The sequence below is a fragment of the Schistocerca gregaria genome, chromosome 2, assembly GCF_023897955.1.
Source record: "Schistocerca gregaria isolate iqSchGreg1 chromosome 2, iqSchGreg1.2, whole genome shotgun sequence".
NCBI classification, from domain to species: Eukaryota; Metazoa; Arthropoda; class Insecta; order Orthoptera; family Acrididae; genus Schistocerca; species Schistocerca gregaria.
In genome coordinates, this window is record NC_064921.1 from 162,345,459 (window position 1) to 162,360,450 (window position 14,992).

At 45.7% G+C, this 14,992-nt stretch overlaps 1 protein-coding gene across 2 annotated transcripts in view; it reads left to right on the forward strand.

Annotated features, from left to right (window-relative positions):
• LOC126336587 (disks large 1 tumor suppressor protein) overlaps positions 1–14,992 on the forward strand; it is a 4,198,467-nt gene that overhangs the window by 3,699,505 nt on the left and 483,970 nt on the right. For both annotated transcript variants that reach the window (XM_050000444.1, XM_050000445.1), the window contains one exon: positions 13,214–13,435. In XM_050000444.1, coding sequence (XP_049856401.1) covers positions 13,214–13,435 — 222 coding nt within the window. The remainder of the gene's footprint in view (positions 1–13,213; positions 13,436–14,992) is intronic.

The following is a 14,992-nucleotide window of genomic DNA, read 5'->3' on the forward strand; positions in this document are numbered from 1 at the left end:
CTTAGCGTCGAAGCATAACTAGACATTCGCGTTTATCTCCGAAAAGACTCGTCAATCACGCTAACACCGTAAGTTCTCTGTGTAAGTGGCACTTGGATGGCTACGTCAGATGAACTGCAAGAGTAAATCCTAAAAGATTTGCTTACCTCTTCTACAGGCTGATTCCGCGATGATGTTACAAATTTTCAAGGATTGTGGAGAAGAGTGAGTGAATAAATTTGAAATAAAGGACGCTGGTCCGGAAACAACCGAGCCGAAACATACAAGCGAAAATCGTTCTGACATGTCTGACAGTGGACTCTCACCTACTCCGTACTCTTTGCTTTCCATGTTTTGGGAGTAGGTAGTATGTAGCAAAACCAGGAAAAAAGTCTAGTAAACTTATGCTTTCAAGTGCACACCTTACGAGCTATTAGCACATGTTGCTTAAGGTACGCTTTTTAGAGCACACGTGTACTAGGTAACTTTTTCTTGTTTTGCTCCACAATACCTCATTCCAAAATAAGGAAAGAAGGAGTTTTCAGTAGAAGAGTTCCAATGACAAAGGTATCACAACGATTTTCGCATATATGTTTCGATTCGGTCGTCCCCGGACCAGGGTTCTTTGCACCAAATTGATACCTTTACCCTTCTTCATAATCCCTCAAAGTTCACAGACCACTCTCTGTCCGGTAGGTAATCTTCTCCGCCGGCCGAGGTGGCCGAGCGGTTCTAGGCGCTACAGTCTGGAACCGCGCGACCACTACGGTCGCAGGTTCGAATCCTGCCTCGGGCATGGATGTGTGTGATGTCCTTAGGTTAGTTAGGTTTAAGTAGTTCTAGGGGACCGATGATCTCAGATGTTAAGTCCCATAGTGCTTAGAGCCATTTGAACCATGTTTTTTAAAATCTTCTCCATTGGTCGCAGATTCTTTGCTGACAAACTGTGAAGTCAAGGAAGCTAATAAGGAACGCTATTTTGATCTTTAATGATGAGCTCCAAGTACTTTGATTTTTAATAAGGAATGCCATCTCATTTTATTGGTGTGGTGGTAAAACACTTGTCATACAGCAAAACACCTATCACCCATTAATCTATTACCTACCGAGAGCCGGTAAAGTCAAGAATAGGATTTCTATTCTTAGCTCCGAGTAGAGCAACAAGTGACATGACAACCAGTCTTTTCTTATACACTCCTGGAAATTGAAATAAGAACACCGTGAATTCATTGTCCCAGGAAGGGGAAACTTTATTGACACATTCCTGGGGTCAGATACATCACATGATCACACTGACAGAACCACAGGCACATAGACACAGGCAACAGAGCATGCACAATGTCGGCACTAGTACAGTGTATATCCACCTTTCGCAGCAATCCAGGCTACTATTCTCCCATGGAGACGATCGTAGAGATGCTGGATGTAGTCCTGTGCAACGGCTTGCCATGCCATTTCCACCTGGCGCCTCAGTTGGACCAGCGTTCGTGCTGGACGTGCAGACCGCGTGAGACGACGCTTCATCCAGTCCCAAACATACTCAATGGCGGACAGATCCGGAGATCTTGCAGGCCAGGGTAGTTGACTTACACCTTCTAGAGCACGTTGGGTGGCACGGGATACATGCGGACGTGCATTGTCCTGTTGGAACAGCAAGTTCCCTTGCCGGTCTAGGAATGGTAGAACGATGGGTTCGATGACGGTTTGGATGTACAGTGCACTATTCAGTGTCCCCTCGACGATCACCAGAGGTGTACGGCCAGTGTAGGAGATCGCTCCCCACACCATGATGCCTGGTGTTTGCCCTGTGTGCCTCGGTCATATGCAGTCCTGATTGTGGCGCTCACCTGCACGGCGCCAAACACGCATACGACCATCATTGGCACCAAGGCAGAGGCGACTCTCATCGCTGAAGACACGTCTCCATTCGTCCCTCCATTCACGCCTGTCGCGACACCACTGGAGGCGGGCTGCACGATGTTGGGGCGTGAGCGGAAGACGGCGTAACGGTGTGCGGGACCGTAGCCCAGCTTCATGGAGACGGTTGCGAATGGTCCTCGCCGATACCCCAGGAGCAACAGTGTCCCTAATTTGCTGGGAAGTGGCGGTGCGTTCCCCTACGGCACTGCGTAGGATCCTACGGTCTTGGCGTGCATCCGTGCGCCGCTGCGGTCCGGTCCCAGGTCGACGGGCACGTGCACCTTCCGGCGACCACTGGCGACAACATCGATGTACTGTGGAGACCTCACGCCCCACGTGTTGAGCAATTCGGCGGTACGTCTACCCGGCCTCCCGCATGCCCACTATACGTCCTCGCTCAAAGTCCGTCAACTGCACATACGGTTCACGTCCACGCTGTCTCGGCATGCTACCATTGTTAAAGACTGCGATGGAGCTCCGTATGCCACGGCAAACTGGCTGACACTGACGGCGGCGGTGCACAAATGCTGCGCAGCTAGCGCCATTCGACGGCCAACACCGCGGTTCCTGGTGTGTCCGCTGTGCCGTGCGTGTGATCATTGCTTGTACAGCCCTCTCGCAGTGTCCGGGGCAAGTATGGTGGGTCTGACACACCGGTGTCAATGTGTTCTTTTTTCCATTTCCAGGAGTGTATTAACTATTTCCGCGTCTTCTAAATTTCGGTGTCCTAATGCCAGCACCCAGTCATCGGCATATCAAAACCTACCGAGATCTAATTTTAGGCATATGTGACATGCTAAGATAAAACAGCAGTTGGGCGTCGACAGATCCCTGAGGTAGCCAATGGTTCAGTGTCTTTGAAAGGCTGTTGCTAAGAGGGTAGACGTCGAGTCGTCGCGGGAAGGAGCTATTACGTTTGGATGTGCTCTTGACCATTTCGTGAAAGACATTGCCCGGTTTGTTGGTATAGCACTGCAGACTGCTCACCATCTCTCACACGGAATGGTATGCTATTAGAAGACATGTTACACGGCCTAAGGACTGATCGTAAAAAGATCACAGTCGGCAGAAATCGGACTCGAGTGTCACGCCTTGTGTCAATGATAGTCAGTTTCAACCCGACACGAATTACCGATTTCAGTGAATCCATGTCCGTCGAAGCCAGTTTCCAAGCAAACATTACGAAGGGAACTGCGTGCAGTGGACATTTGAAGTCTGGCATCTAGCAGATAGTCCTGCCCTCGGCAGTACACCAACATGCAGGTTTTCAGTAGGCGAAACATGCCAGAAACTGGGTGCTGGCCGCCTGGGACCGTGTGGTGTTCATGTGTTGCTCCTTATTCCACATCTTCATGCTCTGTTTGTTGTGGACACTCCCGGATTCCAAGGTGACGACAGCCTTGTTGACAGGGCTGCACGCATGCGTCCCTGGTTCGACGAACACTCGGGAAGACTACAGCACCGCCAAACAACACGATGTTCAGAAAGAAACTTTCACTCTGCAGCGGAGTACGCGCTGATGTGAAACTTCCTGGCAGATTAAAACTCGGGACCTTTGCCTTTCGCCGGCAAACGCTCTACCTACCGAGTTACCCAAGCACGACACTCGACACGTCCTCACACCTTTACTTCGGCCAGTACCTCATCTCCTACATTCCAAACTTCACAGAGGCTCTCCTGCGAAACTTACAAGACTAGCGCTCCTGGAAGAAAGGATATTGCTGAGACATGGCTTAACCACAGCCTGGAGGATGTTTCCAGAGTGACATTTCCCCTCTGTGACGGAAGGCCCCCGGAAGGCAAAGGTTCCGAATTCGTCTCGGTCCGACTCACAGTTTTAATCTGCAACAAAGTTTCACTCGCTCTTAATCTCATAGAAAATATCAGAGAATATTCGAAGCAACAGGTAACGATGAACACCTCTACAGCGTAGTAACTGTGTGATTTAATCATCAGTGAACGGCATCAGCTGAGTATGGCATAAACGAAGAAAGTTGTGGACTCCTCGAAGCATGCCATAATCAAGAATAGAGACGGTGTTGCGGTATCCTTGGGAAAGGGGGTGATTTTTCTCTGTGTTGTGATTATGTGATAGGAATGTTTCCTAAAAGTTGGCCGTATCTCGGTGTTACACTTTGTACAGTAATAACGTGCGCTCCTCTTGCCGTGCATAATTGATTACGCTTAGGTATGTTGTAGCAAATTTTACATTCTTTTACTGCTCGATATTGCGCAGCTGAGGAGCTGATTACGAAAACAACCCTTGTCAAAAATTTACATTTTTCAGGAGCGCGATAAAACTTTGTAAATCGCTATGTCTCATTTTGTTCTCACTTGTATTTTTATATTACTTCCTAGGTAGGTGTACCTAAAACGTTCGTTTGACATAGTAATAGTGTAACATTGAGCCTGCTACAAGGAAATTTTTGTCAAAGTGGCGTTCTCACTGACAGACGTTTCTCTCTTCAGAAAATTTAGTTGGAAGTAGATAGGGATGATGCGGTGGCTGCGCTTATACGTTATTTATCTTGTGGCATGCTAATGATTACAGACAAAAGAATTAAGTTACAGTAAAGATTTATTCATTTATCGTTCGACGACAACGGAAAATATTTGTTTATTTAACTTAATCGTAAGGCTAGGGCCCCCCCGTCGGGCAGGCCGTTCGCCGAGTGCCGGTCTTTCAATTTGGCGCCACTTCGGCGACCTGCAGTCGATGAGGATGATAGGATGATAATGAGGACAGCACAACACCCAGTCCCTGGGCGGAGAAAATTCCCCGATCCATCCGGGAATCGAACCCGGGCACAGAGGTTTGACAATCCGTCACGCTGACCATTCAGCTACCGGGGGAGGACACGGAAAATATTAAGAAATACATATGTATTAAAAGTATACATTTAAGGATTTAGGTGCAAAGCTAATCTGTTTAAATTCTAATCATTAATAATTCAATAGTACTAAAAGGAGAAAATTTAAACTATAAAATTAGAATGGTTAATTAAAAGAGATACATTTAATCAGAGTTCACCGTCTACCGAATGAAGCCAACTGGTAGCAGAGGGAGCAGCATCAGTTAAGCTACTGAATGCTCCTCGGTACTTTCTCAGAGAGCAGTCTCCGACAATTTGTTCTCGGGCTCCACAATTGCAGGCTGGTGACGTGTTCACTACTTCCAAGATGGTGTACCCCGGGCAACGGACTGCTAAGGCAGTCTGCACGAGCGGCAACCATACTAGATCTACTATTTCTCACGGCTGTTCAAGACAACAGCACAAGAAAACGAACTACAACATTAAAGATGCATAGGACTAAACAAATCATGCTCTCTCTGGTCCTTTACACTATTGTTGCGAGTTGTTGTTGTTGTTGTTGTTTGATCATGTCCAAACTCAATTCATCTTCTCCCATTCATCAAGAAAGTAAATCGAAGCTTGAAGTCTGTAGTTTTCGACTACATGATCTTGATTACATTGCTGTATAGCTAACTGAAAGTCAACTAATGTTGATCTTCACTTAGTTCTGCCTATTCTTTGCAAATGTGTCATGCTAAGTGATGACTACGACTACATCATTGAAAATATCCTGAACACTTGTTACGAAATACTATAGTTGTCTCGCATAAAGTATTATATTAGTTTTTAGCTAATCTACAGGAAATTTTTGCGCGTAATCGAAAGGTACAACCATCTAATCCCTGTCGGGCATTATCAACTATGATAAGACCAGGCAAGTACTGATTTGGAACTTTTTTTTCATTTTATATATCATGAGAGGAGTTGTTCCCATTGTTCAGCTATTGTCGACTGAAAGCATCTTAGTCTTTGCATCTCCAGCCAAATGAAGTAGATGTCACTTTACGTACATACCTTCAAGAAGAGCTTATTTGCAGTCACCTCCAACGCTTTTGGCGGGAACACATCTGCCATGGTGGCTGACCTGTTCCTTTTCTAGCAGCCTCTTCTTTTTTTAATTACGTTTACTTTCTTTCTTGAAGTTTTTTTCAGACCATTGGACTCTGTCTTCGGGACTCGTAACAGAATCACAGGCACTGAGCCTTAACACAGGCAAGGACTAGAATAGAAGACTGCAACAGTTAGGTAGGGGATAATAAATAATCAGGCTGTCGCCAACTTCCACACAATAGTAACCCTTACCTACTCGCAAAGGCCGTTTTTGTTAGAAACGTTTTTGACAAGGGTCTTTTTGCAGAACCGACCTCCTTTGAGCTGCAGTACCTGGGGACAGGGACTGTTTCTGCCGTATGTGGTAAATGCAAATGGTGAGTTTTTGACATGACTGCCAGAAAGCGCTGAAACCCCGAAAACAAAAAAAATTAGAAGGCTTTTTTAATGAACTCTTGAATAACGCTCAATTTTTTCTTCCGTTTGTGCGTGTATTTAGCTTAACGGCAAACAGTCGTCCGCGATAAGCATCTGTTTGCCAGCGTCGCTGCAGAGTTCAGTTCCGTCGACATTTTTCCGGAGCTTCTTTATTTTTCTTCTGATATTAAGTTTTTCTTAAACGACTTCTATGAAGTCGTACCGTGACTGCAGTTATTACAGAGTCGCGCCAGTGGCTTCCCTGTCGTTCCGGATATGACCTGGAATGTTTTTATTCCACCATCTCCCGAGAACTGGCTAATGCAGCCCCAGGCAAGCTTACCCCGTTCTCCTATTGATGCACTTATACGCTGATTTGCGAGGCACGTTAAATTCCCAGAAGGCTGTTCCCGCATTTCCCGTGATGTTATTGCTCGCAGCTGTAGGAATGGATGTAACATTTCGCGAAATTCCCCGCTTGCAATGTTTTTAGTTTTCTAGTACTACATATGGTACCTGCTGATTGGACAAACATTATTGCGAAGTGAAACACGCCCCAACCAACTAAAGTGGCAGCTGACATGCGTAAGGCACGCTTTACACTCCTCGAGATAAACAAATCCGATCTTTTTGAAAACATCACCAAGAAGGGATTAGCCACTCATAAACTATTTCGGGAATTCTATCGCTTGCGCATTTGTCCCGCATTTTTGCGCGGTGTTGGCGTGGTTAAATCGGATTTGGCATGTTACTTTGAAGGGGTGGCCGGATACCCTTCCTGCCACCACCCCGTACCCCGCGAGACGGAATCAGCGTACCCCGTCTGTCTGCGTCTAGTGTAAAGCATGAAAAGGTGCGGATGTGTTTCAAATGTCTGTTAGTCGTGTAACTAAGGCGGGACGTGGGGACTAGCCCGGTATTCACGTAGAGGGATGTGGAAAACCTCCTAAAAACCACATCCAGGTTGGCCGGCACACCGGCCCTCGTCGGTAATCCGGCGGGCGGATTCGATGCGGGGCCGGCGCGCCTACCCGAGTCCAGGAAGCAGCGCATTAGCGCTCTCGGCTAACCAGGCGGGTCTAAACTATTTCAGGAATTATGGTCATTATAGTCATTATGGTGAACTAGTCGACGCTCGACGATTTGGAACTCGTAGGCTATGACTTCCTTGCTCTTCAAAGCACACACAGAAAGTATGCAGAACGGACGAAATATATCAGTGAGGCAGGGGCTCATTCAGTGCAGTATAGATTCGTAAAGTACAACAACACTACAATAATTATAAATTATAACACGTGACTGTGTAATTTATCGTGTACATGTGCTGTTTTTCTATGTGTTTCTCTAGTGCAGCAAGTGTTGCAAATGACGTTGTTGAGAAACCAAATAAAACAATTGTTTTCTGATTACTGATTGAAAGCTTATATTTTGTGCTGCCCATGATGTGACAGCAGTTTCCTCTACTATTGCGAAAAACGAAATATCTGGCGTTTTCTTAACACTTAGGAATTTCATTTCTCAAAGTAAAAGTACCGTATGCTGGTTTGATATACATCCTCCAGCACACTCTCTGATCTTTTGTCACTTACTTTTTTCGTTTCTCTGCGGAAATTCGTTTCGGAGCGATTTGAATTTCTGTAGGTCTCGGGAGGAGCAATACTACACTTACATCTATAATATATCTTTCCAGTCGTCTTAAATGTCCTGTATTATACAAATCGTCAATACCGTGCTCAGACTGTCGCAATAAGTATTGAGCGTCACAGGGTCCCTTTAGTCTTACTAAATATGTAGCAAGTAAAGAAATGAAGACAGCATAGACCAGATGTGGCTTAGGGTTAACTTCTTAGAATGTTACGAAAACGGATTGTTACACTCACGCTATAAAACAAACAAACTTTATAGACCTAGACAGAAAACATAACGTCCATTCCGTTATCCGTAAACCTACAGTAATTTCCACAGACAGATCTTGGCGAAAGATGTATTACAATTCCTAGAAAGTTCTGGCCTTGTGTAAACTTATTCGACGGATCCAAGCTCGTGGATCAGTCTGGTGTTGAGACTGAAGACTACAGACAGAAATCCAAAATATAAAACACTACATTTAAAAATGTGTTGACACATGAGAGTACTATCATACCGATGTTTCGCCGCCGCACAAACTCACAAATGAGAGATATTGAAGCAGTAGCTCCCGGTATTGAAAAACAGTTTAGACTACACAAAGCGAAGAAGGCAGCAGATCGTGGTGGAATCCCTGTTGAACAGGACACGTTGCGGAATTAGCGCTTTTCCTAGCTCTCGCACTGGAGATACTCACCGTCGCCATCGATAGCCCTCTCTCCCCCTTGATGGCCAACTTCTTTGTGAAGAAGCCTGAACAGACAGCGCTGGAATGAGCGGCCCACAAACCAATGGTATTTTTTCATAGTGTGGTCTCACTGCAGAAAATAAGATAATTTAGTTTTTACCCATCTCAGCTCCATTCACAAGAACATAAATTTCACTATGGAAATAGTCTGGTGTGCTGCTGTGCCGTGTGTGACGGAGGACATCGAAAAAGCTCAAAGAAAGGCAGCTCAATTCGTATTATCGAGGAATAGCGCAGAGAGTGCCACAGACATGATACGTGAATTGACGTGGCGATCATTGAAACAAAGGCATTTTTCGTTGCGGCAGGATCTTCTCGTGAAATATCAGTCATCGACTTTCTCCTCCGATTGCGAAAATATTGTCTTCGCACGCACCTATATAGGGAGAAATGTCCATCGTAGTAAAATAAGAAAAATGAGAGTCTGCATAGGAAAATTAAGTGATCGTTTTTCCCGCACGCTCTACGAAAGGGAAAAAGCTTGAAGGTGGTTCGATGAAACCTTTGACCAGCCACTTAATTGTGAATGGCAGAATAATCATGTAGATGTAGAGGGTTGTCTGCCATTTCTGGTTGTTTTGATTAGACGGAAGAATGATGGCTCTGTGGGGCATTCAGATTTATCATGAACCCACTCATATCGATGTGTATTTGCAATCATAGAGTTTTCATCAGCCGACGCAAACTTACGTAGCCCTTGCATACTTAGCTCACACAGTCTCAGACGAGATAGATTGAGTAGATGTACTTTTCGTTCCAATAGATTCATAGTGAGGAGATCCTAAGTGGTGTAGAAAATGTCAGAAAACAAAACAAAAATACATAAAAATACTTGCACAGAGAATACACATATGCTAAGGTACCTTCCAGAGACACCAAGTGAAAGCGTCCTCGTGGATGCGTGACCAGTATGCAGCAACTTCGCATGCTTCTTTGGTGGCATCGATGACATTCTGTGGCGTGCATGACGTTGGGCATAAGCTGCAGACAAGAAGATGACTCATTGTCTGTTCTTCACCACATTCACATGCTGTGGAGTCGCATGCAAATCCCCACTTTTTCAAGTCGGTTTTCGTTCTTCCAACTCCTGAACGCAGCCTGTTGAGGGTCTTCCATATTGACCAGCCTTCTTCGTGACCTGATGGGAGGCTTTCGATCAGGAGCATCCACCCTCAAATGTGGCTGGATCTGGAACGCCATGAGCTAACTCTGAAGTTCGAAGGTGGTCCAGTGAGGCTTTCAGTTGGATGAGAAATCTTTTCCTTGATTTGAGCCTTGATACTGCTGGCCCGTGTAGTACATGGGTCTTCAGATTCAGTGCCTTAGACTGTTCCAATCTGGATGCACATTCACGACGAATATCTGTAGGTGGGATGGCCGCTAGACTATAAACTTTATCAAGTGGTGCAGATCTCAAACATCCCGTAATGAGTCTGCAAGTTTCATTCAAGGCGATATCCACTTGCGTAGCATGATTAGATCTGCAGCAGACAGGGAAACCATGTTCTGCAGCTGTCTAACAAAGAGCTACAGCAAAAGTTCTTAAGATGCGATGATGCGTCCCCCAGGTTGTACCCGATAATTTCCGGAGAATGTGGTTCCCTACAGATACCTTCCGTTTGGTGTTCAAGCAGTGTATTCTATGGGTAAGTGCTCGATCAAAAGTTAGTCCAGGATAGTTGAGGGTGAAGCAGTGTTTTAATCGCTTACCTTCCCAGAATTGATAAAAAAAAAGAACTTGTAATGCAAGGACAACGATGTAGCCCAGGTGGTCGACTGACGTTGCCTTTCGAGCTGCGACAGACCGTCTTAAATATGCCATTGCTAAAAAATCATCTCACCTCATATGTACGTCCGCTGTGGGATGGTGTAGCGGACCTTCACATTTTTATATCCGAGGTATACGACGAAGTTTTTCAGTGAAGCTGTTAATGAAAAGAAACAGTACGTGTTTGATTGATACTTTGTACCCTAATGAGTCAAACAGAACGTTGTGACGCTCCTGCCCCAAAACAGGCAAGGGTAGAATCGTCGACAATCAGTACTGCAGAAGGTACTGGACCCTATCGCTGGCTATCAAACTGTGACAAAAATAATGGTTCAATTGGCTCTGACCACTATGGGACTTAACATCTGAGGTCATCAGCCCTCTAGAACGTAGAACTAATTAAACCTAACTAACCTAAGGACATCACACACGTCCATGCCCGCGGCAGGATTCGAACCTGCGACCATAGCGGTCGCGCGGTTCCAGACTGACGCGCCTAGAACCGTATGGCCACTGCGGCCGGTAGTGACAAAAATAGGCAGAAGCATTGTCAGAGTTTGTAATCAAGTATTTTAATGAGGTATGGTGATGGCGGTGACAGAGATAAGTAGACGTCTAAGGAGTATCTTGTCGATTAATTCATTTTAACAAAAAGCTTATTGAATGAGTACAACAGATTAAAACGTATTACCATGTTAAGGATTCTTTGTCGTGTTGGGAAATAAACACGAAGTTCCAAACATTCCACACTGTAGTACGGCAGTCTCTCTTCCTCGAGGTCCAGTTCTAAAAGAGCAAGATTTTAGGGGAGCAGTGTTAATATACGATCTCTTAAGAAAGAGATTGAAAGAACGCAAAACAGCAAATATACTTTATATTAACGTTATCATTCTTCGTTCGTGAATAATTTGTTATAAAAGACATTGGTACGAGGAGTGTTTTTTAAGTAAGAACCGTTTTGAAATTTAAAAAAGACGTGCTAAGATATCTCAATAATTTTATTTTTACGTGAAAGCCTGTACTTTAATCTATTTTCTACATAATTTCCGTCAATTTTGAGGCACTTGTCATAACGTTGTACCACTTTTTGAATACCCTCCTCATAGAAGCCTGCCGCCTGACTTGTTAACCACTGCTTCACCACTGTTGTGACTTCGTCATCGTTTTGAAGACGCTGACCGCCCAGGTGTTTCTTCAAGTGCAGGAACAGATGGTAGTCACTGGGCGCAAGATCGGGGCTGTACGGAGGATGATCTAGAGTTTCCCATCGAAAAGATGTGATGAGATCTTGGGTGTGATTCGCCACATGCGGACGGGCATTGTCTTGCAGCAAAACGATCCCTTGCTCAACTTCCATGCATTGTTGCTTTGAGTCTGGTGTGACGTAGGCCAGCCATGTTTCACCGCCCGTAGCAATTTGGCTTAAGAAATCATCACCGTCGTTGTGGTACCGCTCAAGGAAAGTCACTCCACTGTCTAAACGTTTGGTTTCGTGCACATCCGTCAACATTTTCGGTACCCAACGTGCGCACAGTTTTCGTTAATTCAACTGCTCGTTCACAATGCCATACAAAACACTACGAGGAACTTAGGAAAGTCATCCCGCAAGGAGAAAATCGTAAAGCGTCTGTTTTCTCTCACCTTATTGTCCACTTCCTGCACCAAACTTTAATTAACCGCCGAAGGACGCCCACTCCGTTGTTCATCGTGCACATTTGTGCGGCCATCTTTAAATGCTCTCACCCACTTTCTTGCCATTCCATCACTCATAATGTTTTCTCCGTAAACTGCACAGATCCCACGATGAATATCGATCCCTTTTAGGCCTTTAGCACTACGAAATCTTATAACAGCCCGTACTTCACAGTCGGCGGGACTTAGGATTATCGGAGGCATCTTAAACACTCACTGCACGACGTAAACAAGGAAGAATCAGACTGTAATGGCGTCAGTGCGTAGATTAAGGTACAGGCTTTCATGTAGAAATAAAATTATTGAGATATCTTAGCACGTCTTTTTTTTAAATTTCAAAACGGTACTTACTTAAAAAACACGCCGCGTAATTGCGTAAATATCAACTCTGTCATTCGATAAAATAACTGCACAGCCCCAGACTCCGAGCTTGACTCCGAAAAAACCACCTCCTTTGCTTCCCTAGTTAGAGACCGCCAGTAGACTCGTTCCCGTATCGGCATTTTTTAAATCCCGGTCCGATCGCCTAATTCAACATTTCCACTATTTACCTTCATCACTTAGTGTGTCAAAAATACAATTTATCGATTTCCGAACCGCGTCAGTTCCATTAAAAGTGTTTTCGTTGTGGGCGTCGAGAGTAATCTAATAACTGTCTGCGGATGTTTGTGTCACATACAGCTTAAAACGTCCCATCTACGTGCAGAAATCGCTTGTGGACATCCTATGATGGATAACATCCGAGCGCATCGTGTGAGCAATAAAGTCATTCTTTGCCTGATGTTTGACTTTTACCATTGCGATCCAGTCACTTTAATGCACAACTACTGATTGTTTTAATTTCAAGTATGACGTCGGATAACAAATGACATAGTTTTTTGTGTGATATAATTACAAATTAACAGCACATGTCGAAACAAATTTGTTAACTCGACACCAAACTTAACCTCAATTAGCTGCAACGAATCAGAGAGACGGACGTGAGTGAAAAGAGAAACCACTTCAAAACTGACTAAAATATCAGAGTCTTTCGAACACAATCCCTGCAATCGACGTAAGAAATCAACAGAGTTCTTAATGTGGTGTTCACACAGTTAGCTAGCAAAGTGTATTGTAGAAATATGTGATACAACATTTGTGTGTGACGCGCGGTTGCAGTACGTGCGGCGGCGACGGACGGCGGGCAACGTGCGCCTGCTGGAAATCGAGCTGGTGAAGGGCAGCAAGGGGCTGGGCTTCAGCATCGCTGGCGGCATCGGCAACCAGCACATCCCAGGCGACAACGGCATCTACGTCACCAAGATCATGGACGGCGGCGCCGCGCAGGTCGACGGACGGCTGCTCGTCGGCGATAAGCTGGTCGCCGTCAAGAACACGCCGGTGAGTACCGCACACGCCTCCAGCTGCAGCTGCGATCCCAAGAGCCGAGGGCCGAAGGGGCACTTAGCCCAGAGCGCATGCGCCGCACGAGTAGCCAAGTCGTTGCTGTAAACGTCGTGTTGGTAGATGAGGATTGGCGTCAGTGCCAGATGTCATGCCTACGAAATGCTACGACTCCTACTAGCGCTTTTCTTTGAGTTTCAGTCTCCTTGCTGATTTGATGGGACCCACCGAACTTTCTCTCCTGTAGCACATACACCCAGCGTCCTCAATTACTTGTTAGTTACACTATTGGCCAATAAAATTGCTACACCAAGAAGAAATGCAGTTGATAAACGGATATTCATTGGACAAATATATTATACTAGAACTGACATGTGATTACATTTTCACGCAATTTGGGTGCTTAGATCCTGAGAAATCAGTACCCAGAACAACCACCTCTGGCCGTAATAACGGCCTTGGGCATTCAGTCAAACAGAGATTGGATGGCGTGTACAGGTACAGCTGCCCACGCAGCTTCAGCACGACACCACAGTTCATCAAGAGTAGTGACTGGCCTATTGTGACGAGCCAGTTGCTCGGCCACAATTGCTGAGAGATCTGCAGAATGTGCTGGCCAGGGCAGCAGTCGAACATTTTTTGTATCCAGAAAGGCCCGTACAGGACATACAACATGCGGTCGTGCGTTATCCTGCTAAAATGTGGGGTTTCGCAGGGACCGAATGAAGGGTAGAGCCACGGGTCGTAACACATCTGAAATGTAACGTCCACTGTTCAAAGTACCGTCAATGCGAACAAGAGGTGACCGAGACGTGTAACCAATGGCACCCCATACCATCACGCCTGGTGATACGCCACTATGGCGATGATGAATACACGCTTCCAATGTGAGTTCATCGCGATGTCGCCAAACACGGATGCAACCATCATGATGTTGTAAACAGAACTTGGATTCATCCGAAAAAATGACGTTTTGCCATTCGTGCATCCATGTTCGTCGTTGAGTACACCGTCGCAGGCGCTCCTGTCTGTGATGCAGCGTCAAGGGTAACCGCAGCCATGGTCTCCGAGCTGATAGTCCATGCTGCTGCAAACGTCGTCGAACTGTTCATGCAGATGGTTGTCGTCTTGCAAACGTCCCCATCTGTTGACTCAGGGATCGGGACGTGGCTGCACGATTCGTTACAGTCATGCGGATAAGATGCCTGTCATCTCGACTGCTAGTGATACGAGGCCGTTGGGATCCAGCACGGCGTTCCGTATTACCCTCCTGAACCCACCGATTCCATATTCTGCTAATAGTCATTGGATCTCGACCAAAGCGAACAGCCATGTCGCGATACGATAAACCTCAATCGCGATAGGCTACAATCCGACCTTTATCAAAGTCCGAAATGTGATGGCACGCATTTTTCATCCTCACACGAGGCATCACAACAACGTTTCATCAAGCAACACCGGTCAACTGCTGTTTGTGTATGAGAAATCGGTTGGTAACTTTCCTCATGTCAGCACGTTGTAGGTGTCGCCACCGGCGCCAACCTTGTGCGAATG